Raw genomic sequence first — 26,177 nt, forward strand, 5'->3', positions numbered from 1 at the left:
ACTAAGATTTATAGACAGAACCTCGTAATCATAGGCCCAATCCAGTCATCTGAGAATAAGTAGAATTCTTAAGGGAAGACATACTGGGATCTTTGAAAGAGAAACTCAGTAGATATTTCTAAATGTTTATTGTGAATAAGCCACAGTACAAGATTAATAGTGAAGAAGAGCTCCATGACCTAATGCATATATTCACAGTGATGTCCATGATTTCATTACAGGTCTTGTTTTTCTGAGCTCTCATCTCTGAAGCAGGTCTTATAGAAGAGTAAATGGGATACAGTAACAGTGTAACAGAATTTGTTCTCCTGGGACTCACTCAGGACCCTGAGGGCCAAAAAGTGTTATTTGTCATGTTTCTGCTCATCTGCATTGTGACAATGGTGGGCAACCTGCTTATTGTCATGACTATTATTGTCAGCCCCTCCCTGGGCTCTCCCATGTACTTCTTCCTTGCCTATCTGTCACTTATGGAGGCTGTTTATTCCACTGCCATTTCCCCCAAAATGATTCTAGACTTACTCTGTGATAAAAAGACTATTTCCTTCTTGGCTTGCATGGGCCAGCTCTTTATAGAACACTTATTTAGTGGTGCTGAGGTCTTTCTTCTGGTGGCAATGGCCTATGACCGCTATGTGGCCATCTGTAAACCACTGCACTATTTGACCGTCATGAATCGACGGTTTTGCATTCTCTTGCTGGTGGTGGCCTGGGTTGGAGGAGTTTTGCACTCTGTGATTCAACTTCTCTTTGTGCACAGACTCCCCTTCTGTGGCCCCAATGTCATTGATCACTTCATGTGTGACATGTACCCGTTATTGGAACTTGGTTGCTCTGACACCTATTTTATAGGGCTCACTGTTGTTGCCAATGGTGGAGCCATCTGTATGGCAATTTTTATCCTTCTACTAATCTCCTATGGGGTTATCCTAAGATCCCTGAAGACTCACAGTCAGGAAGGGAGGCACGAAGCCCTGTCTACCTGCAGCTCCCACATCACAGTGGTTGTCCTTTTTTTTGTCCCATGTATCTTCATATATGTTAGACCTGTTTCCAACTTTCCTATTGACAAATCCATGACTGTGGTTTTTACAGTTATCACTCCCATGTTGAATCCTCTGATATATACCCTGAGAAATTCTGAGATGAAAAAAGCTATGGAAAAAAATCTGGAGTACAAAGTTAACCACAGGTAGAGTAAGAATTTGTGTCCACACTGAAAATATCATTGCTAATTCTAAAGCAAAATATAGGCGATAAATGATCACAATGATCACAAGGAGCGATTAAGGCAATTCAGTGGATTCTCGAGGAATACTTCTCTTTATTGATGCAAACATATCCAAAATGTAGAATAAATTACTCTTTGAGGTTAGAATTAAACTAATAGAGACATTCTGGAGGCTGGATGAAGGGCGTTTGTATTTTTTATTTTATAAATAAAAGTAAAACTAAGCTCACATTGTAATTTTATTTTTCTCAGTACATGCTGAAACAAGACTTAGAAGAAATTCTTTTGTTTTTTCCTTTTAAAAAGAGAAAAAAACAAGTTATTTTGGAAAATTTTGTATTATTCAAATTAATGAGAAAACAATTAGGCCAATCCTTAGAACAAATGTCTGAGGCCAAAAGTACGGTTTTAAAATTTTACTATTCATTATTCTATTAGCACAACAGTTTTTTTTTAAGCTCCACTATGTACTTTGTGTTTAAGATTATTTCTCTTCTTCTGGGCAATGCCTATGCATTCGTAATTCTGCAGATTTTAGTGGGACATGATATTGTGTTTGGTTTGAGACACCATCGGTGAGCAATTTTGGTAGATAGGATGTGGTTGATGAAGAAAACTCATTCTAGCTCTTGATTAGAGGACAGATAGTATGCTCACGTGGGTTTGAAAATAACATTAATCTAAGTTATAAACAATGTTTTCCTCATTAGCAATTATGTGCATTTTTGCAATTCTTAAAAGATTAGATAGAGGTTCTGATTTTATCTCCATGAAATTGAATTTATGAAAAGAAATGTGTTATTTTACATAAGCAGCATGTTCTCTAAAAGTTGTATTAAATTTAAATATGTTTTAATGTAAACACTTAGTAATGATTTGTTTTGGTAAAAATAAAGTTTTGGTTTTTTCATTTTCATGTAAAAAAAATGCTTTTCTCAGTCTACAGCCCATCCAGACACATCCCCAAACCAGAAAACAGAAAGAATTTTCTTAATGTAATATGGAACATAATCTACTCTTAACAAGATTTTACTTTTTTAACTAAAAGAAAGGTTTTAGAACTTTTCTTATTTTTGATGTGTAATTTTTCATGTATATCCAGCAACATATGCAATTATTTATAAATCTTATGGCCTCTTACCTAGTATAGTATCAATATCATTGAAATTACCTGATTGCTCTTCTCTGATGACATTTCTCCACCTCTTCTCAGAAGTAATCCCAATGCTAAGTTTTTAATCACAGTTAAAAATAGTTTAATTATGTATGTATGTATCCTTAATGTATATTGTTTAGATTTTCTTATTCCAGTAGTTTCCTTATGGACTATTTGATATTCTCTATGTGTAGGATTATATCATCTGCGAATAGGGATAGTTTTGCCAATTCCTTTTCAGTTTGGATGCCATTATTTCTTTTTCTTGCCTTATTGCTCTAGCTAGGACTTCCAGCACAAGGTTAAATAGGAGTGGCAATAAAGGGCCTCCTTGTTTTGCTGATGTTCTAAGGGGGAATGCTTTCAGCCTCTCTCCACTGAGAATGATGTTGGCTTTTGGTTTTGCATAGATGTCCTTTATTATGTTGAGGAATTTCTCTACTATTCCTATTTTATTGAGAGTTTTATCAGGAATAAGTGTTGAGCTTTATCAAATGTCTACTGTGTTATGGGATTTTTTCTTTTGTTCTATTTATATGATGGATTATGTTGATTGATTTTCTAATGTTGAACCAACCTTGCATATCTGGTATGAATCTCACGTGGTAGGGGTGTATTACTTTTTTAATGTGATGCTGAAATCTATTAGTTAGAATTTTGCTGTGCATTTTTGCTTTTGTATTCATGAGAGATATTGGTCTGTATTTTTATTTTTTAAATTTGTGTGTTTTCCTGGCTTTGGTATCAGGGTTATACTGGCTTTATAGAATGAATTTGGGAGATTTCCTGCATTCCTATGCTCTGAAATAGTTTGAATAGCACTGGTGTGATCTCTTCTCTGAACGTTTGGTAGAATTCTCCAGTGAAGCTGTCCAGACCAGGGCTTTTCTTTGTTGGGAGTTTTTTATTTTATTTTATTTTATTTTTTATTTTTACCCCATTCAATCTCTTCTCTTGTTATGCATTTTGCAGATTTTCTATCTCAGTTTTTGTTAGTTTAGGTAGGTAGTGTGTTTCTAGAAATTTGTCCATTTCCTCTCATTTCTCAAATTTGTTGGAGTACAATTTTTCATAGTATTCTGGTGTGATATTTATTTTCGTTATTTCTGTTGTAAAGTCTCTCATCTCAGCTTATTTGGGTGTTTTCCTCTTCTGCTTTTCTCTTGTCAGCTTGTCCAATGGTTTGCCGAATTTTTTGATCTATTCAAGCAGCGAAGTTTTTGTCTTGTTGGTTCTTTCTATTTTTTTTTTTTTTCCTGTTATTTCATTTATTTCTGCTCCAATCCTTATTACTTCCTCTCTTCTCTTGCCTCTGGCCTCTTTTTGCTATTCTCTTTCTACTTGTTTGAGTCATAGTGCTAACATTTTCATTTTGATTTGTCCTTCTATTTTGATGTGTGCATTTATTGCTATAAGTTGACCTCTGAACACTGCCTTTGCTGTGTTGCAAAAGCTTCGATAGGACAAGTTTACATTCTCATGTGATTCTGGGAATTTTTTGATTCCCTCTTGATTTCTTCTTTTAGCCAATGGTTTTTAAGCAAGATGTTATTCAGGTTTCATGTATTTGATTTTTCCCTTGCTCTTCTTATTGTTGTTTTCTACTTTTATGGTGGTGTGATTAGAGAGAATGTTTTGTATTATTTTGATGTTTTGGATTTTATTGAGGCTTGTTTTGTGCTAAAATGTGGTCTATTCTAGAGAATGTTTCATATGCTTTGAAAAAATGCACACTTCGCTGCTGTCAGGTTGGGTGATCATGGCCTTTAGATGTTCTGTATTTTTACTGAGTTTCTTTCTAGATGTTCTGTCCTTCACCTAGTGATGTGTTGAAGTCTTCTACTATTATTGTGGAACTGAGCATTTCTTTTTTCCTTGCTCTTAGAATTCCTTTTATGTATTTTAGAACCCTGTCATTGAGTGCATAGATATTTATTAAGATTATGTGTTCTTGGTTGATTGTCATCTCAATCATTATATAATGTCCTCCCTTGTCTAGATGATCGATTTTACCTTAAAGTCTTATTTATCTGAGAGTAATATGGCTACACCTACTCTTTTTTGGTTACTGCTTGCTTGATATAGTTTTTCTTTCTTTTAATTTTTATTATGTTTATGTCTTGTGTCAATGATATGTCTCTTGTAGACAACATATTGATGAATCTTTTTTTTTAATCCATTCTGACACTCTCTGTCTCTTTATGGGTGCATTTAAGCCATTAACATTCAGTGTGATTATTGATAGACAGGTATGCATTTATTGCCTTCATGTTGTGCTTTTCTGTTGTGGTGCTGATGTTTTCTTTGTTGCTCTTACTTTCCTGTGCTGCGTTCCTTTTGTTTGTGGATTTTCTTTCGTTTGTGTAGGTTTTGTGTTTACTGAATTTTTGTGCGTTTCTTCTTTTTTTTATTTGGATGGTTAAGTTTGTTAACTTTCTTTGTGGTTTCCTTGAAATTTCCCCATATCTTCCTAAGTCTGAATCAGTTGTTTATTGCTTGATATTGCCTTGACTTCCTCTCCATCTGAAAATTCTATGTTTACCCCATTTATTCTCCTTTTTATTGTTTTGACACTGTCATCATTTACTGATTGACATTTCTGTTTTCCTTTCTAAGTCTTTAGCTTTATTTTAATATTAAGAGTTCTTTATCTAGGTTGGTATCTGGCTGATGCTGACCTATGTCCCAGACTCTGGTGTTGTCTGATGTTGCTAGTTCTCTAACATAAGGTCTGCCCTCAATATTTGTTTGGTTTTTTAGAATTACCTCAACTTCTGTTTATCTGGATATGTACTTATTTTGCTATTGTATTGGAGAGTCTTGCAGGATATATTATTCTTAGTTTGCATTTTTATCAATTCGAGGTTTTATATATGTCATCCTATCACCTTCTTACCTGCATTGTTTTTGCCAAGTAATCAGAGTTTAATCTTATTTTTCCCTTTTATAAGTGACTTTTCGTTTTTCTAGATCTGCTTTCAGGATTCCTTCTTTGTCTTTGGTTTTGGCAAGTGTGATTATGATGTATTGTTGTGACATTCTTTTGTAGTTCATCATATATGGGGCTATCTGAGCTTATTAGATGGTCAGGTTTTCTTCTTTCATGATATTTGGAAGTTTTCTGTCAGTAAATCTTCAACAACCTTCTCTGTGTTTTCCACTTTCTCTCCCTGTTCTTATACTCCAATCATATGCAAATTTTTGCTCTTGATTATGTCCCACATAATTCTTAATTTTTCTTCATTGTCTTCTCTAATTTTTCCTCAGAGAAAGTGGTGTACATATGTTTGCCTTCAATATAGTTGATTCTGTCTTCTATTGTTTCAAATTTGCTTTTAACCTTCTATTAAGTTGTTTATTTCTGAACTTTTGTTATCTTTTTGATTTAGATTTGCCTTTTTTTTTTCTTTTGCATGGTTTCTAATTGTTTATTTATTATGATTTTCCTGAATTCTTGTATATTTTTGTCTTTGTTTTCCTTGATTTTGAGTATGTTTTTGTTGGTTTCATCTCTTTTTTTTCCATGATTTTGTGAATTTTTTCTTTTTTTTCCCCTGTGTTTTTCTTAATCTCTTTCCTAATGTCTTGGAAAGCTCTAAATATTGGTATTTTGAGTTACTAGGTAGTTCCATTGCCTTTTCTTCTACCACAAGTTTATCTGATTCTTTATTTTGGTCACTTGCTGGAGCCATCTTGTCCTGCTGTCTCCAAGATATTATGGTCTTATTTTCTTTATATATTGATTGTATATTTATTTGTTTCATCCTGTTTTTCTCTTTTGTTTTCATCTCAGGGTAGGTAGGCTGGACATTCTTTGGTGCTTGCTTGTCTCTGGTATGATAGCTTTCACCACCTTCTCTGACTGGCAAGGCAACACCAGGCAGGGTGAGCCCACTTCTTTCTACACTGATTTGGTGAGGTGGGTGAAGGTATACTGGGTGGGTGTTTTTTGCCTTCTGATGTTGTTCCAGAGGTGTGCAAATATTCACAGCCCCTCACCAGTTGGGCGGGGGTGTCAGATGGGGTGTGGTACAGGCTTACTTCCCACCATTCAGCAATTGGTTGAGTGGTGGTAGAGGAAGTGCAATGGAAATCTGGGATGGAGGTGTGCCTGAGTGTTGGGGGATGCACTAGCCTTGGCTGCTTTGTGGGGGCCCAAGTAAAAGGAGGGAAGCAGCATGTGGAGCAGAAGGGTGAGGTATGGAAAAGCTTGTATTTCTGGTTACCAAGGGTTCTATGTCCTGTTGTGAGCTCTGTGAAGTTGCTTTCCCATCTTTCCTGTCTGAGCTCGTTGCTGGCTGTGCTTCAAGATGGCAACACTGTTCACATTTGTTGACAGGGGGCCTCCACTTCGTGTATCTCCTAGATCTCTGTTTTCTGTCAGTATCTTCTCTCATTCAGTATTTTTTTAAAATAATTTTTCTTGTGCTTTAAGTGAAAGTTTACAAATCAAGTCAGTCTGTCACATATAAACTTATATACACCTTACTACATACTCCCATTTACTCTCCCCCTGATAAGTCAGCCCGCTCCCTCCTTCCAGTCTCTCCTTTCATGACCGTTTTGTCAGTTTCTAGCTCTCTCTACCCTCCCATCTCCCCTCCAGACAAGAGCTGCCAACACAGTCTCAAGTGTCCACCTGATACAAATAGCTCACTCTTGATCAGCATCTCTCTCCAACCCCTTGTCCAGTCCCTTCCATGTCTGATGAGTTGTCTTCAGGACTGGCTCCTGTCCTGGGCCTACAGAAGGTTTGGTAAACATGACCCCCGGGATACTTCTAGTCTCAGTCAGACCATTAAGTCTGGTCTTTTTATGAAAATTTGGGGTCTACATCCCACTGTTCTCCTGCTCCCTCAGGGATTCTCTGTTGTGCTCCCTGTCAGGGCAGTCATCAGTTGTGGCTGGGCACCTCCTAGTTCTTCTGGTCTCAGGATGATGTAAGTCTCTAGTTCATGTGGCCCTTTCTGTGTTGGGCTCATAGTTATCGTGTGACCTTGGTGTTCTTCATTCTCCTTTGATCCAGGTGGGTTGAGACCAACTGGTGCATGTTAGATGGCCGCTTGTTAACATTTAAGACCCCAGATGCCACACTTCAAAGTGGGATGCAGAATGTTTTCTTCATACAATTTATTTTGCCAATTGACTTAGCAGTCCTCTTAAGCCATAGTCCCCAAACCCATGCCCTTGCTCCACTGACCTTCGAAGCGTTCAGTTTATTCAGGAAACCTCTTTGCTTTTGGTCCAGTCCAGTTGAGCTGACCTTCCCTATATTGGGTATTGCCCTTCCCTTCACCTAAAGTGGTTCTTATCTACTATTTAATCAGTAAATAACCCTCTCCCACCCTCCCTACCTCCCCCCTCTCGTAACCACAAAAGAATGTGTTCTCAGTTTATACTATTTCTCAAGATCTCATAATAGTGGTCTTATACAATATTTGTCCTTTTGCCTCTGACTAATTTCAGTCAGCATAATGCCTCCTAGGTTCCTCCATGTTATGAAACGTTTCACAGATTCTTCACTGTTCTTTGTTGATGCATAGTATTCCATTGTGTGAATATACCATAATTTATTTAACCAATCACCCATTGAGGGACACCTTGGTTGCTTCCAGCTTCTTGCTATTGTAAACAATGCTGCAATAAACATGGGTGTGCATATATCTGTTCTTGTAAAGTCTCTTATTTCTCTAGGTTACATTCCGAGGAGCGGGATTTCTGGGTTGTATTGTAGTTCTATTTCTAACTTTTTAAGAAAAGGCCAGATGGATTTCCAAAGTGGTTGTACCATTTTACATTCCCACCAGCAGTGTATAAGAGTTCCAATCTCTCCGCAGCCTCTCCAACATTTATTATTTTGTGTTTTTTGGATTAATGCCAGCCTTGTCGGAGTGAGATGGAATCTCATCCTAGTTTTAATTTGCATTTCTCCTGTATCCGTTAGCTGCCTGAATATCTTCTTTAGTGAAGTGCATGGTCATATCCTTTGCCCAATTTTGATTGGATCATTTGTCTATTTGTGGTTGAGTTTTGACAGAATCATATAGATTTTAGAGATCAGGCACTGGTCGGAGATGTCATAGCTGAAAATTCTTTCCCAGTCTGTAGGTGGTCTTTTTACTCTTTTGGTGAAGTCTTTAGATGAGCATAGGTGTTTGATTTTTAGGAGCTCCCAGTTATCTGGTTTCTCTTCGTCATTTTTGGTAATATTTTGTATTCTGTTTATGCCTTGTATTAGGGCTCCTAAAGTTGTCCCTATTTTTTCGTCCTTGATCTTTATTGTTTTAGTCTTTATGTTTAGGTCTTTGATCCACTTGGAGTTAGTTTTTGTGCATGGTGTGAGGTATGGGTCCAGTTTCATTTTTTTGCAAATGAATATCCAGTTATGCCAGCACCATTTGTTAAAAAGACTATCTTTTCCCCAATTAACTGACACTGAGCCTTTGTCAAATATCAGCTTCTCATATGTGGATGGATTAGGGGTTCTCAATTCTGTTCCATTGGTCTATGTGCCTGTCGTTGTACCAGTACCAGGCTGTTTTGACTACTGTGGCTGTATAATAGATTCTAAAATCAGGTAGAGCAAGGCCTCCCACTTTCTTCTTCTTTTTCAGTAATGCTGTACTTATCCGAGGCTTCTTTCCCTTCCATATGAAGTTGGTGATTTGTTTCTCCATCACATTAGAAAATGTCATTGGAATTTGGATTGGAGGTCATTGTATGTATAGATGGCTTTTGGTAGAATAGACATTTTTACTATGTCTAGTCTCCTGTCCATGAGCAAGGTATGTTTTTCCTCTTATGTAGGTCCCTTTTAGTTTCTTGCACTAGTACTTTGTAGTTTTCTTTGTATAGGTCCTTTATATCTTTGGTAAGATTTATTCCTGAGTATTTTTTCTTCTTGGGGGCTACTGTGAATGCTATTGATTTGGTGATATCCTCTTCGATGTTCTTTTTGTTGATGTAGAGGAATCCAAGTGCTTTTTGTATGTTTATCTTCTAACCTGTGACTCTGCTGAACTCTTGTATTACTTTCAGTAGTTTTCTGGAGGATTCCTTAGGGTTTTCTGTATATAAGATCAAGTCATCTGCAAATAGAGAAAATTTTACTTCTTCCTTGCCAATCCAGATGCCCTTTATTTCTTTGTCTAGCCTAATTGCTCTGGCTAGGACCTCTAGCACAATGTTGAATAAGAGCAGTGATAAAAGGCATCCTTGTCTGGGTCCTGTTCTCAAGGGAAATGCTTTCAGTCTCTCTCCATTTAGAATAATGCTGGCTGTTGGCTTTGTATAGATGCCCTTTATTATGTTGAGGAATTTTCCTTCAATTCCTGTTTTGCTGAGAGTTTTTATCATGATTGGGTGTTGGACTTTGTCAAATGCCTTTTCTGCATCAATTGATAAGATCATGTGGTTTTTGTCTTTTGTTTTGTTTGTATGGTGGATTACATTAATGGTTTTTCTAATATTGAACCAACCTTGCATACCTGGTATAAATCCCACTTGGTCATAGTGGATTATTTTTTTGATATGTTGTTGAATTCTATTGGCTAGAATTTTGTTGAGGATTTTTGCATCTATGTTCATGAGGGATACAGGTCTGTATTTTTCTTTTTTGTGGTGTCGTTACCTGGTTTTGGTATCAGGGATATGGTGGCTTCATAGAGGGAGTTAGGTAGTATTCCATCCTTTTCTATGCTTTGAAATGCCTTTAGTAGTAGTGGTGTTAACTCTTCTCTGAAAGTTTGGTAGAACTCTGCAGTGAAGCCGTCCGGAGCAGGGCTTTTTTTGTTGGGAGTTTTTTGATTACCTTTTCAATCTCTTTTTTTGTTGTGCGTCTATTTAGTTGTTCTACTTCTGATTGTGTTAGTTTAGGTAGGTAGAGTTTTTCTAGGAATTCATCCATTTCTTCTAGGTTTGCAAATTTTTTAGAGTACAATTTTTCATAATAATCTGATATGATTCTTTTAATTTCAGTTGGGTCTGTTGTGATGTGGCCCTTCTCGTTTCTTATTCAGGTTATTTGTTTCCTTTCTTGTATTTCTTTAGTCAGTCTGGCCAATGGCTTATTAATGTTGTTAATTTTTTCAAAGAACCAGCTTTTGGCTTTGTTAATTCTTTCAATTGTTTTTCTGTTCTCTAATTCATTTAGTTCAGCTCTAATTTTTATTATTTGTTTTCTTCTGGTGCCTGATGGATTCTTTTCTTGCTCACTTTCTATTTGTTCAAGTTGTAGGGACAGTTCTCCGATTTTGGCTCTTTCTTCTTTACGTATATGTGCATTTATTGATATAAATTGACCTCTGAGCACTGCTTTTGCTGTGTCCCAGAAGTTTTGATAGGAAGTGTTTTCATTCTCATTGCATTCTATGAATTTCTTTATTCCCTCCTTAATGTCTTCCATAACCCAGTCTTTTTTGAGCAGGGTCTTGTTCAGTTTCCAAGTACTTGATTTATTTTCCCTGATTTTTCTGTTATTGATTTCCACTTTTATGGCCTTGTGGTCTGAGAAGATGCTGTGTAATATTTCAATGTTTTGGATTCTGCAAAGCTTTGTTTTATGACCTAATATGTAATCTTTTCTAGAGAATGTTCCATGTGTACTAGAAAAAAAAAGTATACTTTGCAGCTGTTGGATGGAGTGTTCTGTATAAGTCTATGAGGTCAATTTGATTGATCGTAGAATTAGGTCTTCCGTGTCTCTATTGAGCTTCTTCCTGGAAGTCCTATCCTTCTCCGAAAGTGGCATGTTGAAGTCTCCTACTATAATTGTGGGGGTGTCTATCTCACATTTCAGTTTTGTTAAAGTTTGTTTTATATATCTTGCAGCCCTGTCATTGGGTTGTAAATATTTAATATGGTTGTATCTTCCTGGTCAATTGTCCCTTTAATAATTACATAGTGTCTTTTTTATGTTTTGCGGTGGATTTAACTTTAAAGTCTATTTTGTCAGAAATTAATATTGCTACTTCTGCTCTTTTTTGATTGTTGTTTGCTTGATATATTTTTTTCCATTCTTTGAGTTTTAGATTGTTTGTGTCTCTAAGTTTAAGGTGTGTCTCTTGTAGGCAGCATATAGACGGATCTTGTTTCTTTATCCGGTCTGAGACTCTCTATCTCTTTATTGGTGCATTTAGTGCATTTACATTCAGGGTAATTATAGATAAGTATGTGTTTAGTGTTGTCATTTTGTTGCCTTTTTGTGTGTGTTGTTGACAATTTCATTTTTCCACTTACTTTTTTGTGCTGAGATTTTTTCTGTACAAATTGTGTTTTCCTCATTTTCATAGTATTTGAATTTATGTTTGCTGAATCGTTATATTTTTCTTGGTTTTCGTTTTGAGTTACGGAATTATTAGACCTCTTTGTGGTTACCTTAATATTTACCCCTATTTTTCTAAGTAAAAACCTAACTTGTATCGTGCTATATCACCTTGTTTTCCTCTCCGTATGGAAGTTCTATGCCCCCTGTATTTAGTCCCTCTTTTTGATTATTGTGATCTTTTACCTAATGACTTCAATGAATCCCTGTTTTAAGCCTTTTTTTCTTTTTAAAATAAATCTTAATTCGTTTTTGTGATTTCCCTATTTGAGTTGATATCCGGATGTTCTGTTCTGTGACCTTGTGTTGTGTTGGTATCTGATATTATTGATTTTCTGACCAATTTCCTTTAGTATTTCTTTTAGCTTTGGTTTGGTTTTTGCAAATTCTCTAAACTTGTGTTTATATGTAAATATCTCAATTTTACCTTCATATTTGAGAGAGAATTTTTCTGGATATATGATCCTTGGCTGGCAGTTTTTCTCCTTCAGTGCTCTATATATGTCATCCCATTGCCTTCTTGACTGCATGGTTTCTGCTGAGTAGTCTGAATTTATTCTTATTGATTCTCCTTTGTAGGAGACCTTTCTTTCATTCCTGGCTGCTTTTAAAATTTTCTCTTTATCTTTGGTTTTGGCAAGTTTGATGATAATATGTCTTGGTGATTTTCTTTTTGGATCAATCTTAAATGGGGTTTGATGAGCATCTTGGATAGATATCCTTTCATCTTTCAAGATGTCAGGGAAGTTTTCTGCCAGCAGATCTTCAACTATTCTCTCTGTAGTTTCTGTTATCCCTCCCTGTCTGGAACTCCAAACACACGCAAGTTATTCTTCTTGATAGAGTCCCACATGATTCTTCGGGTTTCCTCATTTTTTTTTTTAATTCTTTTATCTGATTTTTCTTCAACTATATTGGTGTCAACTGCCTTATCCTCCATCTCCCCCTCTCTGCATTCCAATTGCTCGATTCTGGTCCTCTGACTTCCTACTGAGTTGTCTAATTCTGTCATTTTATTGTCAATCTTTTGGGTTTCTGAATGCTGTCTCTTCATGGATTCTTGCAACTTATTAATTTTTCCACTATGTTCTTGAATAATCTTTTTGATTTCTTCAAGTGCTTTATTAGTGTGTTCCTTGGCTTTTTCTGTAGATTGCCTTATTTCATTTCTGAGGTCATCCCCAATGTCTTGAAGCATTCTGTAAATTAGTTTTTTATATTCTGCATCTGGCAATTCTAGGATTGTATTTTCGTTAGGGAAAGGTTTTGATTCTTTAATCTGGGGAGTTGTAGAAGCAATCATGGTCTGCTTATTTATGTGGTTTGATATCGAGTGCTGTCTCTGAGCCATCTATAAGATATTGTAATGATTTATTTTATATTTGCTCACTGAGTCTTATCTTGTTTTATTTTCTTTCAATATACGTAGAAGGACTACTAGATTGTGCTGTCTTGATTGTTGTAGCCTTTGAATCATTTATGTACTATTACCAGCTGGTTTGGGCTTTTACTAGGTATATAAGCCTAAGAGTCCATTCATTATTCTTGAATAGAATCTGATTTTGGGTCACCAAATGTGTGGTGTAGACTGTCACCTATTCACTTAGAGGAGTGGTGGTGATAGTTGTGTGCACCAGATTCTAGTAGCAGCAGGAGGTCACTCTCTGGGGGAGCAGGATGCTGACAGGCTTCCCCCAAGTGCCAGTGAGGTAGGTATGTCTCCATTCCTAAAGCATTTTGGTAGGTGGGCTCTGCAGCTGTACCTTAGGCACCCAATACATGTACCTCTACAGATTGGTTGGTGTCACTATCTTCAGACCCCTTTGGCAGGAGGCTAGGTGGTTTGGGTGGAGCTTCAGCCCTCAGCTCCCCGTTGTGTGTCAGTGAGGGCTCTGTTTAATAGGTAGAGATATCAGACCTGGAAAACTTGTCCTTCCAGTAACCTAATAAAACAATTACAGTCAGATCACTATCAGAAAGCCTTTGCATTATAATAACCACCTTGCTCCCTGTAAGGATGAAAGCCCAAGACTGTGGATCTCATAAGCTTGGCTGGAGCTGGTTCCGTATTTTTATTCCAATTTCGGGAAGTCAGGGATGGATTTTTGGTCCCTGGGTTTTTAGTAGCTGCTTCTCTCAGGCCAGGAGAATGGGTCAGGAAAAGACAAAAAAAAAAAAAAAAAACGCAGAGCACTTCACTCCCTGGCCCAGGAAATTCCAATGTTAATGAAGCCTGGGAAGTGAGGGGAGGGACCAGATAAATAGGACAGAGTAGCACCCAGGAAAATAGACAAAGGTACTTATCTTGCTTGGTGATGACTGATTTATCTGAGATTCCTGAGGGGCATGTAGTCTGTGTGCTCTGGCTAGGTCGAGATTGCCCCCGAGGGTCAGGCCCGCACGTCCTGTGCTTGTGCTTTCTCAGAACCGTGGCCAAGTTCTCTGCTCCCAGTCCAAAGCCCGGCGCCAAGGTTCCCCGCCTGGGACGCCGCACTCCAGGCTCCAAAACCCGTTGCTGCCTCCTGGTCACTTCTCTGTCAGCTGCATTGCTGCGCTTGCTGCCTGATGCACTGGCTGGGCTTCCCCTGAGGTCACTTCAGCGGGCTAGGGCTGGGTCCTGTGTTTGTGCCGTCTCAGGAAGCTGTTCTCAGCTCCCTGCGCCCAGTCCAACGCCCGGCGCCAAGGTTTTCTGACTGGGACTCTGGCTCCAGGCTCTAAACACAGTTGCTGCTTCCCCGTTGTTGCTCGTTCTCTCGTTAGCCCCATCAGGGTGCAGCCTGCTTACGCTGGCTGAGTCTTTACCGAGGTAACCACAGGGGGCTAGGGGTTAGGGCTTTGTCCCCTGCCTGCCCCGCCTCAGCAAGTTGCAATCAGCCCCGCCACTTGGCACCAGGGAACCACGAGGGCTCAAGGCTGTGGCACCAGACGCAGGTTCCAGAGGCTGTTGCTGCTTCAGGATGCAGCTTTTCACTCACCTGTCACTCAGGTCAACTCTTTAGATCTGTGTTTGATGGTCAGGGTTCGTAGATTGTCATGTATGTGATCGATTCACTTGTTTTTCTGAGTGTTTGTTGTAAGAGGGATCTGAGGTAGCTTCTACCTAGTCAGCCATCTTGGCCCTGCCTCCTGGTTTTCTCATTCAGTATTTGACCTAGTTTCTTATCCCTTCATTTAATACTTAAAGTTCCAGAATTGATGTTTGTATCTGTTTTACTTAGTTTTTTGGGTCTTTTCTACAGAGAGATGGCATAATGCCTCTGTCTAGAGTCATATTGGCTGGACTCACATGATTCTTTTTTTAATATGGATTACCACTTGTTTCAATACCCATTCCTTAAAAGTCTTTCTCTTCCCTATTGAATTTAATGAAAAATTTTGAGCATACATGAGCATATATGTGTGGTTCTTTTTCTAGACTCTGTGGTCAATTTTGTTAAACTATTTATCTGACTTTCTGCAGCATAAAAAACAGCATAACAGAGTATTAATTACATTTGTTCTGTAGTAAATTCTAAAATCGTGTAGTGTTATTCTACCACTTTTATTTTCAAGATTATTTTAGTTGTAGGACCTTTTCATTCTAACATATATTTTAGAATCTCTTGCTCATTTCAACTGTTGCAGTTATGCATTGATGCACAACCAACTACCCTAAAACTTGGTGGCTTCAAAAAACACATTTTTTTTATATCTCACATTTTTAGTATGTTAGAAATTTAGACAGAACTTGACTCATCAATTTTGCTCCATATAGCATGAACTTAGTTTAGCATTTGATATTTTGCTAATGGCCATACTTACAGGGGGACCAAGATGACTTCACTCATATGAATGGTGCCCTGGCAGGAATGTCTTGAAGACTAGGCTCTGCTGGATCCCTCTTCTTCTCCATGTAGACCTATGTAGAGAAGATTTCTCCAGCGAGCTTGTTAGACTCCTAAAATGGCTACTCATGGCTCTCAGAGGGAGAAGGCAGAAGCTGCCAGGCTAGGTAAGGGCTATCCCCCCAAATGGCTCAACATTCTGTCATATTCTAGTGATCAAATTAGCCACAGACTTGTCCAGATTGATAAGGGTGAAGAAATTGACACTGTATCTTTGGGCAGTGTTAATATAACATGAAGAAAAGCATAGGATAGAAAACATTGTGTTCACCTTTGGAAACACAATTTGTACCAGTTCACTTATGTTCACAATAACACACTCACACAGGCAAGGTACATTCATCCTCTTCATTAACATCTTATCTCATTATGGTATCAGCTTGAAGTTCAGGACCTCTATTTCTAAATCTTTATCAGCTGTGGATGAGGCTCCTTGGGTACAGTTCATTTCTTACAGCTACTAAATTATTGTTTCTCTATGTTTAAAGATATATGAACTGGAGTCATATTCTCTCTTCCACACACACAACGTACAATGGCAGGGAATGCAAGATAACCAAAATAGACACTAATTTTCAGAAGAGTGGAAAGCGAAAGGCTATGGTGCTTCCTGTAGTCAGTTGAATTACATCAATTTATTTCAAACATTAGCCCAGCTTTTATTCGTAAAATAAGACCTACTTTGGGTTTTTTTTTTTTTGTCATGTTAAATTTTTTAAATATATGGCTGTATTTGAATTGTTAAATAATAATTGAGACATTTTGAGGCTATGTTGATGAATTTTTACACAACCTTGTAAGTCTCTTTCATCTTTGCTTAAGAGTTATGCTGCGTGTAGAAAATTAGTTTGAATGTATTTTAATTTTCTCTTGTCCCAAAAGTATTTTTTACTGAAATGTTGAGCAGAATTCATTGATAAAGCTATATATGAATGGAGTTTTTTTTTGGGGGGGGTGGGGAAGAATTGTCTTAGTTAAAGTTTCGATTAATTTAATAAATTAATTCATACTGATTTTTAATTTTGTGTATGTGTGTTCCGAAAGTTGTGTAACTGAAAGGTTTCCTGCGCTTCTCAGTTGGCAAAAATATTGGCATACATTTGTTTATAATATCCTTTTAGAATATACAGAATCTGCTGTGATGGACTATTTTTCTCTACCAAATCTGGCACTTTGTTTTTCCTCTTATTTTTTAAATTCGTTTTGCTAGACACTTATGCATGTTATTAGTCTTGTCAAAATTAAACTCCTAATTTTATACATTTTCTCTATTTTTAAATTAATTTTTGTGGTAACGATTTCCTTTTATATTTACTCTTTCGATTCTACCATGTTCTCCAGGTTTATTTTGCTCTTTCCTTTCTAGCTTCTTGAGCTAGAAGCTAGTTGATTTTTTTTTAATCTTTCCTATTTTCTAATATTTTCAATTAAAGCTATATATTTCTCTGTAAGCACTATCTAAGCTGCATCTAAAAAATTTTAGTATTTTTTCATTATACTACTATACAAAATATTTTCTAATTTTCATTGTGACTTCTTTGATCCATAGTTTATTAAGAACTGTGTTTTTTAATTTGTAAATAGTTGGGGAGTGTATAGTTTTTAATCAAATTTCCTAATTGAATGTTATTATTATGAGACATATATCTGTATAAGTTCTCTGAAATGTATTGTAACTTGTTTTGTACTAGAATATTGTCTATTTTGGTGAATGTTCCATGAGGACTTTGTGATAAACAAAATAGTCACACATTTCCTTTCTCTTTTCTATTGCCATACCATCACCTTAATTTTGTCTTTAATGGTTTAATATCAAGCTTTAGATTCAGATGATCATTACTCAGCATTTTATTCTTCAAAGTATAACTCATTATTTTATAATTATTATAGGAAATTTGGGTTCAGTTTTATAATCAGATTTAATGTTAAGAGATAATTGTATACATATTCTTCTTGCAGTATAAGTTGTAATGAATTTTTTATCATTTCTTTAAAATGAATTCCAAAATGAAATTTATATCTATAATTATATTCCATTCTAAAAATATTTATTTCTAGAAATTTTCTCACCATGGAATATAGGAAATTGTCAATTTAAGCACACCTTCACGGACATTGGCTAATAAAATTGTATGAAATATTTTTTAAAAATTGAAGCTAGGTGTTTTGACTTGTAAATAGACACACTCATGTGATTTTTGACAATAAGGATTGATTACACAGGGAAATTAGATAGTGGGAAAACCATTGATGTATGTAATGAATTTCATTCCTGTAAAGACAAAGCAGCCTGAAGGAGAACTGGGACATGTCACAGAATCCTTCAGCATACATTTTGAAGAGTAATTAAGATGATTTAGGGGCTGCTGGAAAAAAAAAAAAAAAAAGATCTAAAAGTACTGTGACATTAACAAGGTAGAGTTTTGATTTTTTGTCTTAAAGGAAATGCAGAGTAGGTTGATTGAATTTAGTCTCAAATGCTTACGGACACTGAATTCTTCTACTCAGTAATTAGTAACTGTTGACTTCCATGTTATTTAATTTTTTTTAATTTCTTTCTTTTGAATAAAGTATACTGAGTCAAAGATACATCATTTTAACAATTTCTACATGCACATTTCAGTGACCCTGGTTACATTCTTCAAATTGTGCTGCCATTCTTGCTAGTTTCCTTTTCCACATTATTCTACCACAATTATCTTAAAACTGCCGTCTAAGTTTCCCATCCAATATTTCGAGTCACCATTTGTAAATTTGATCTAACATAGATAATTCTTTAAAAGAGCACAATGCTCCAAGCAGAGGTAATTTACGAACGAAAATAATCTATTTTTTGGTTCACAGAAGACCTCAGGGGATAGTTTTGGTTTAAGGTTTAAAGTTTAAAAATTATCTCAGGGAAAAAGTTTCTTGTGCTCACACATATAAGTTGAGTTTTTCTGCATCAACAGTGAACATGCTCAAAAGGAAACAAAGAAAAAAATTCCCTTTTACGATAGCATCTAAAAAGATAAAATTCCTATGAATAATTTCAGCAGGGAAGTGAAAGACTTCCACACAGAAAACTGTAAAAGAGTGCTAAAAGAAATTAAAGATAACCTAAATAAATGGAAGGACATTTCATGCTCATGGATTGGAAGACTCAATATTGTCAAGATGTCAATGCTACCTAAAGCAATTAATAGAGTCAAGGAAAGCCCCCTCAAAATTCCAACAGCTTTCTTTACAGAAATGGAAAAAAATTAATTCCCAAATGTGTATGGAACTGCCAAGGGCTCCAAACAGCCTAAGCAACCTTGAAAAAACAACAGAATAGGAGAACTCTTACCTCCAAATCTCTTGATTTCCATTCTTGTGGCATGATCATGGTCACAGGATGGCTGTTGGAGCTCTGGACAACTTGTCTGAGATCTAGAGAAACACCAAGGAGGAAGGGTAAAAGGGAGTTTGGGTTTCAGTTGAATCATCTCACTTCCCGCATGTCTCATAATTTTCAAAAAATGCTGGGAAATTTAATTTTTTAAATCTGGGACTATCACTTTCCCTGGAAATACAAGGTCTAACACTAAGGTGGAGGGAGGAGAAAATATAAAGAAGGTAACCAGAATTCTACAATTTCTACAAATTTTCAGTCTCCTTATGCCTATTTCCAAGTGATGGAATTTCCTCCTCCCACAGGAACACTGTTCCTTGAAACTTTGTGTAAAAAAATGGCAGTGTTTTCCTCAGAAAGGGCTGTGCTGTGTGATAAGACTTAGAATTCCTAGATTTTCAAGCTATTCCTTTAAATTTTTTATACTTCTTCTTTTTCATGTTCAATACAGGTTTAACCTATTTGCCTGTCTGGAGCTCTTTCTGTGACAAACTCCAGATGCTTACTACCATTGTGATATATTAGTTTCCTAGGGCTACCATAACAAAATTCTGCAAAGTAAGTGGCTTTAAACAACAGAAAGATAGTCTCAGTTCTGGAGGCCAAGGTCCAGCATCAGGGTGTCAGCTGTGTTGTTTCCTTCTGAGGCTTTGATGGAGATCTGTTCTACTCCTTTCGCTTAGTAGGTCCAGGAATTCTTGAGTTGCTACGGCAGCATCACATGGCATCCTTCATCTCTCTCTTTGTCTCTGTGTATCTTCTGTTTTATAAGAGCACCAGTGTGACCAGCGCTTCTTCAATAAAAATTTTTTTTCATAGACCCTCTTTACAAACAGCCATATTCACAAGCATAGGGGTTTGTAATTCAACATATGTTTGTGAGGGGCACAATTCAATCTGTAACAGGTGAGAATCCTGCTTTATAAGTATTTGAATTAAGCTTTCAATGACTTGTTCTGAAATTCACTTTCTTGGTCCAGTGAGAGTGAGTTCAGATGTCATCTGCAAAGGTATAACTTAAAATTACACATTGAACAGGTTTGCCTATTTCGAAGATCATGATTTAAAAAAGAGAGTTTTTACATTTTCAAACTCTCCCCAATCTGGATTCTTCCATTTGGTTGATTTGACCTCCGATTACACTTTTGTGATTTTTCTCCCCCGTGGAGCCAGTCCTGTAATCCTGTACTATGTGGGTGATTATTATTGCAGGCTTTCTGGAGATGTAGAACCTACTCTCAGAATTAGGATTAATGTCCCAATGAGTTTAATAATGGAAGAGTCACCCTATGCATCAATTAAATGGCAGAATAATATTTTTTGTAGTTAAAATGTAAATAAAATGTTCAAAGACTCTCATGTTACCACAGAGGGTGCTTATCTACGTGAGTATTTACATGACTGTGTTTTCAGGAATTGAAATGATGGACTCAATGCTTAAGAAAAATATGAAAATGGAAATTAATCGCCATCCTTCAGGCAAACCAAAGTTTAACTGTGTTGTAAGAAGTCAGGCCAGTATAACAGATTGAGAATCAAAATGCTCTAAAGGCTATTTCACTTCTAAACCACAAAATGCAAAATATTTTTGTAAACTATTCGCACTTCTCTCTCCCACAAAATTTACTTTTTATTTGTTTTTTTAACCTCCTACTACTTATTTAATATTTGATATTTTAGGGCAAATTATGCCAGCATGGGGGTTTTTAACTCTCCTTACCCTCGTGGTGTAGTGGTTAAGTGCTACGGCTGCTAACCAAAAGGTCGACAGTTGGAATCTGCCAGTCGCTCCTTGTAAACTCTATGGGGCAGTTCTACTCTGCACTATAGGGTCACTACAGGGTCACTTTGAGTTGGAATCGACTCAACAGCAGAGGGTTTGGTTTGATTTTTACTTATAATGAAGACTCAGACTTCCTTTTGTTAGAGGACATTTTTGATATTTGTATTAGGAGTCCCAGTAATTTAAAAGGTAATAATTTTATGAAAGATTAAGATGAGACAGACTTCTTGAAGCATGGAAAGTTTGGCCACAGAGAAACATTTCTAGTTCAGGTGATGGTGCAAGTATTATCTCACTGTGTTCACAGAGATGGCTGTGTGTATAAGACTGTAATCTTTTGGGACAAGGGTGAAGACACCAAAATCCAGAACTTGGACTGAATGACTGTTTCATTATGCAGGTAACCCAGGAAGGGTTTTTAGACATATGAGTCTTCACTAGGGTTTACATTATGCAAGAGTACATTGGTACTGTGATTTGGAAAGCCATAGTCTTTAAAAAGTTCTCCTGAGTGATTCCAACAATCAGCCGTATTAAAGAGCCTTTGTGGTCGATAAAAATATGTAGAGTGACTTAATTTTGCAATACCCTTTTGGGTATTTTCATAGCATAAAGATCTAGAGTACATTTACCTCATCTAACTTCAATATTCTTAGAAACTACTTTCAAGGGTAAGTATTTGGACTTTATTTTGACGGACAGAGATTTGTAAATCTCATATACGATCAAAGGAAATGTTCTGTAATCTGTTAATAATTAGAGTATGATGTAAATCTGTAAACTTTGAATGAGTGACTTTTGAGCTCCTAAGATAATACTTATGCAAGCAGGTTATTACTTCAATTCATAGGATTGATAGGTTGGCTAAGAAGAGGACTGAAATTGATCACTAGAATTAGCAAATAGAAGGTGTTTTTTATAAAAAAAGAACAGAGGATTGGGTTGCTTGCTTGAGAAAAATGTAGAGTAGAAGGGTTAATTATTTAAACAATGAAGATACTATACTGTATAAATATAGAGAGGAAAATTGTTAAGGTAGCAAATGGAGGAGACAATTACAGGAGGACTATTTTAAGGGTAATAAAGAGATGGGACCTAGTGCACACATGAAGGGTTTGGCCATAGACACACAGAAAATCCATGCATTGTGAAGAGGTGATCCAGCAGAATTGTGACATCAGATATTGAAGTAAAAATCAATAGAGATTTTAAGAGTAACTGGATATCATTACTAGGATTATTTTAAAAGAAAGCAGGGTTGGTTACTATTAAAGATATTTATGATATTGTGTGTGTGTGTGTGCATGCCATCTTTTTTTCTTTTTTTCCTTGGAATCCCTTTTCTCATGTTTTTTACTCCTGCACACATATTACCACCAAAAAACTGCATACAACAAAAATTGTATCTTTCCATGTTTAGTCATGTTCATATAATTATTTTTTTATTTTGTTTTATAATAGTATTATACGTAGATTTCTGCTTATTTCTTTGTTGCTCAACAGTACCTTGTCAGTACAAATTTTTGAAACTGTGAAACATGTCCATTGGGGGTTTCAGTTATTAGTCAAAAAGATTCTGCCATTCTTACAATGCATAAAAAAAAACCTCATTTACTAACATGAAAGTGAATATTAAGTAAATCTTCCTTTATTTTTATATTAAATCTTTACTTACATTTTATTTTTATAAATAGTATTAACTATATATACACAATTTTATTTTCTACCAGATGTGGCAAGTTAGCATGGTAACCCTATTTATTTCATAATCTGCTCTTTTCCCATATGTTTTTAATTACTTGTTTTCTTTGTTATTTGATAAGATCACTGAGGTTATGGACCATATTTTAATCAGCCTTATATTCCTAAAATTTTGTACAGTGCTGAAACATAATAAATCATAATGTCTGCTTGTTGAATGAATAAACAATTTATCTGGAGATTTTATAAAGTCACTAGTTGCCATTACATTTACAGGTAAATTTGTCCTGAAGTCTAAAACAAGGACACACGGAAGAATATATGGAACAACAGAACAATGTGACTGAGTTTGTCCTCTTGGGGCTCACTCAGAGCCTCTAGGGTCAGAAACTATTATTTGTTGTGTTCTTGCTCATCTACATTGTGACAATGGTGGGCAGCCTCCTCATTGTCCTGACTGTGGTGGTCAGTCCAACACTGGATGCTCCTATGTACTTCTTTCTTGGCTACTTATCATTTATGGATGCTATTTATTCTACTACAGTTACCCCAAATATGATTACAGACTTAGTCTATGAGAAGAAAACCACCTCTTTCCAAGCTTGCCTGACCCACATTTTGCAGAACACTTATTTGGTGGTTCTGAGACTTTACTTCTGGTGGTTATGGCCTATGATTGCTACGTAGCTGTCTGTAGACCCCTGCATTATATGATGATCATGAACCAACAGGTGCGTGTTTTGCTGTTGCTGGTGACCTGGGTTGGAGGTTTTGTGCACGGTATAACTCACCTTCTTTTTGTTTACAATCTTCCTTTCTGTGGTCCCAATGTCACTGACCACTTTTGCTGTGACATGTACCCCTTATTAAAATTTTCCTGAACTGACACCTATGTCACTGGTCTCACCGTGATTGCCTATGATGGGGCAATATATGTGGTCATTTTTATGCTGTTTACTCATCTCCTATGGAGTCATTATGCACTCCCTGAAGAATCTTAGTCAGGAAGGGAGGCGCAAAGGTTTATCCAACTGTGGTTTCCACATCACCATGGTGGTCCTCTTCTTTGTCCTTTGTATTTTTCTGTAGGTGAAACCTCCTTCCACCTTACCCACTGATACATTCTTGACGGTATTTTGCACTGTTTTCACCCCGATTTTGAATCTCTTAATATATACTCTGAGAAATACAGAGATGAAAAATGCCATGAAGAATCTCTCGATCAGAAAAAGTAAATGAGGTGACCGGCAAATGTGTCACCCACTTTCGATAAAAAATTCTCCCTTCCACTAAAACAAAACACTGAAATCCATTGCCATCCAGTCAATTCCAGGGAAGTTGCATTTAATTATTTAATTGTGCTAAATATTTCCTCATGTCATCATGCTTGTGCCTGATGAAAAACATTTATTAGGATACCTCCAACGATTAATTTTGTTGAAAATACATTTTTAAGATTTTTATTTCCTAAGAAAATATACATCCTTTTTTTCCTGGTGTACAATAGTTCTGTTGAGTCTATAGATTTATATTCTATGTGATGATTTATGCTACAGCTAATGTCAAAAATTTATTTTAGTTGATGGAAGGTTCTCTCATGTCTCTTTCTTAAATAAATCTACTCGTTTTTTCACAAATAATGATGCTCATTGCCAATATCAGAATAACACACTTTGAAATATAACATAAAAATGTTTCCATCCACACCATAAAGAGATAACTGCTAATACTAAGAACACTATATATTTATTTTTGTATCCGCAAGATAATTTAAACATGGTGTTTTGTTTATATTAGCATGTTAAGGTTTATCGTAAAGAATGAGTCAGAATTCTAAATTAATCATAAAGAGACTAAACATACAAAAAGAATGTGAATGAACAAGGCAGATAGGCAGGAAAATGTCTCAGTCTTATTTTCCCAGTTGGGAAATCATCTTATCTCCTCAAGTGGAGAAGCTTTGTTTGGTGTTATGTTTTCAGAAAAATGATGAATTCATCTTCCAAAGTCATTTAAAATATCTGATGAATGCTTTGTTATTTTTCAATATCCCATCTCCTTCTTGCTCTTGGGATTCATGGTCTTCCAAAAGGTCCTAAACCAAAAACACCGAACCTGTTGCTCTCGAGTCGATTTTAACTCATAAAGACCCAGTAGGACAGAGTAGAATTGCCCCATAGGGTTTCCAAGGAGTGCCTAGCGGAACCAAACTGCTGACCTTTTGGTTAGCAACTGTAGCTTTTAACCACTATACCACCAGGGTTTCCAAAAGGACTTAGACCCTGCCTTTCTCATGGAAAATTAGCAAAATCCATAATCACTGAGCTTCACGTGTACACTCCAGAACTTGACACTGGATTATTTTGTGTGATTTCATCTCAAGAAAGATGCTGACCATTCATGCTGTTTCCATCCTCACATCTCTTCCTAGGGGAATGCAGATTATTAAGTAATAAAGAGATTGGAATATATTGTTTTATTTGACAGAGGCCTCATTCATTACATTTTTGTGAGCATTTCTCTGTTGAATCAGGCTTAAAATATTATCTACCCCTGTGATAGTAGGAAACTTGTGGTCAAAGACACTCCTGGTCCCTGCCTTCCCTATTTAGGCCTATTTTATGATGGTCTAATGTGGTGGGAGATTGGGTCCATTTCACTGGTAAAGCACACTGTATGCATGACTTTGTATCCTGGAATTTATCTCCAGTATGATATTATTACATGGCTATTTCTTACACCAACTCAACCCTTCCTAAGCCTAACACAATTCATCAAATAATGTCAAACATTTGGTTGGTCTGAGTTAACATAACTAAATCCTTCACTTTTGGCAATTTAGTCAATTTTAAAATTTGCATAGTTATCTCAAGCGATGAGATAAAAATTCTAGTTAATTATCTATGTTCACTGATTTATAAGTTACCGGAAGGTAAAAAAGTTAATTATTGTTGTGCCCTCTCTTTCTTGTGCAATGTATGGGATATAGAAATCACACCAGAAACTTTTAAATTCTTTGTATTTTTGAATTCTCATTCTATTGGAATCAGAATTTTTACTGATGAATTCTGATGAACTCTCCATGTATTAAATATATGTACTAGTTTTCTTTGATATTTGCTAGAAATGTTTAGCATACCATGTTTTTCATATTATCATTATGACTGGTTTTTATATACATTCTATTTAAAAAATCTTTTACTTTTAGAATTCTTCATTTACTTAAACTTGAGGAATTCTATTCCCTTTCATTGACTATACATTTTAATCTTTTTTGTTTTGTTTTGTAAGTAACTTTTCAAATAATTCTGTTTTCAGGCCATCTAGAATTTATTTTTATTTGTGGAAAGAGACTATCTAAAACTATTTTCTCCAAATAGGTAAAATATTCTGCCAGCATAGCTTATTAATTAAGTACAAATTGAAATTTTTTTTTCTGTTAATATGTCATTTTATACACCTTTAAAAGAATTAAATCTTTTCTTCTATTTTTGGTTTATTTCTCTGCTACTAAAACACATATTTCAGTAATCAAATATTTCTAATGTTATTTATACCTGGTACACCCCCAAAAGAAACCAAATCTGTTGCCATCGAGTCTATTCTGATTCATAGCCACTCTGTAGAACAGAGCAGAACTGCCCCATAGAGTTTCCAAGGAGCAGCTGGTAAATTCAAAATGCTCACTTTTTGGCTAGCAGCTGAGCTCTTTGACCACTATGCCACA

General features: G+C 36.1%; 1 protein-coding gene across 1 annotated transcript; it reads left to right on the forward strand.

The window, feature by feature from the left end:
- The first annotated feature begins 272 nt into the window (after nt 1–272).
- LOC126058227 (olfactory receptor 4A5-like) lies at nt 273–1,196 on the forward strand. The gene has a single exon (XM_049853209.1). It carries the CDS (start codon nt 273–275, stop codon nt 1,194–1,196), a length of 924 nt encoding a protein of 307 aa, XP_049709166.1.
- Nucleotides 1,197–26,177: the final 24,981 nt, after the last annotated feature.

The sequence above is a fragment of the Elephas maximus genome, chromosome 14 (assembly GCF_024166365.1).
Source record: "Elephas maximus indicus isolate mEleMax1 chromosome 14, mEleMax1 primary haplotype, whole genome shotgun sequence".
NCBI lineage: Eukaryota > Metazoa > Chordata > Mammalia > Proboscidea > Elephantidae > Elephas > Elephas maximus.

Coding starts and splice junctions, on each gene's coding strand:
- LOC126058227 (XM_049853209.1), top strand. CDS start 273: ATGGGATACAGTAACAGTGTAACAGAATTTGTTCTCCTGGGACTCACT.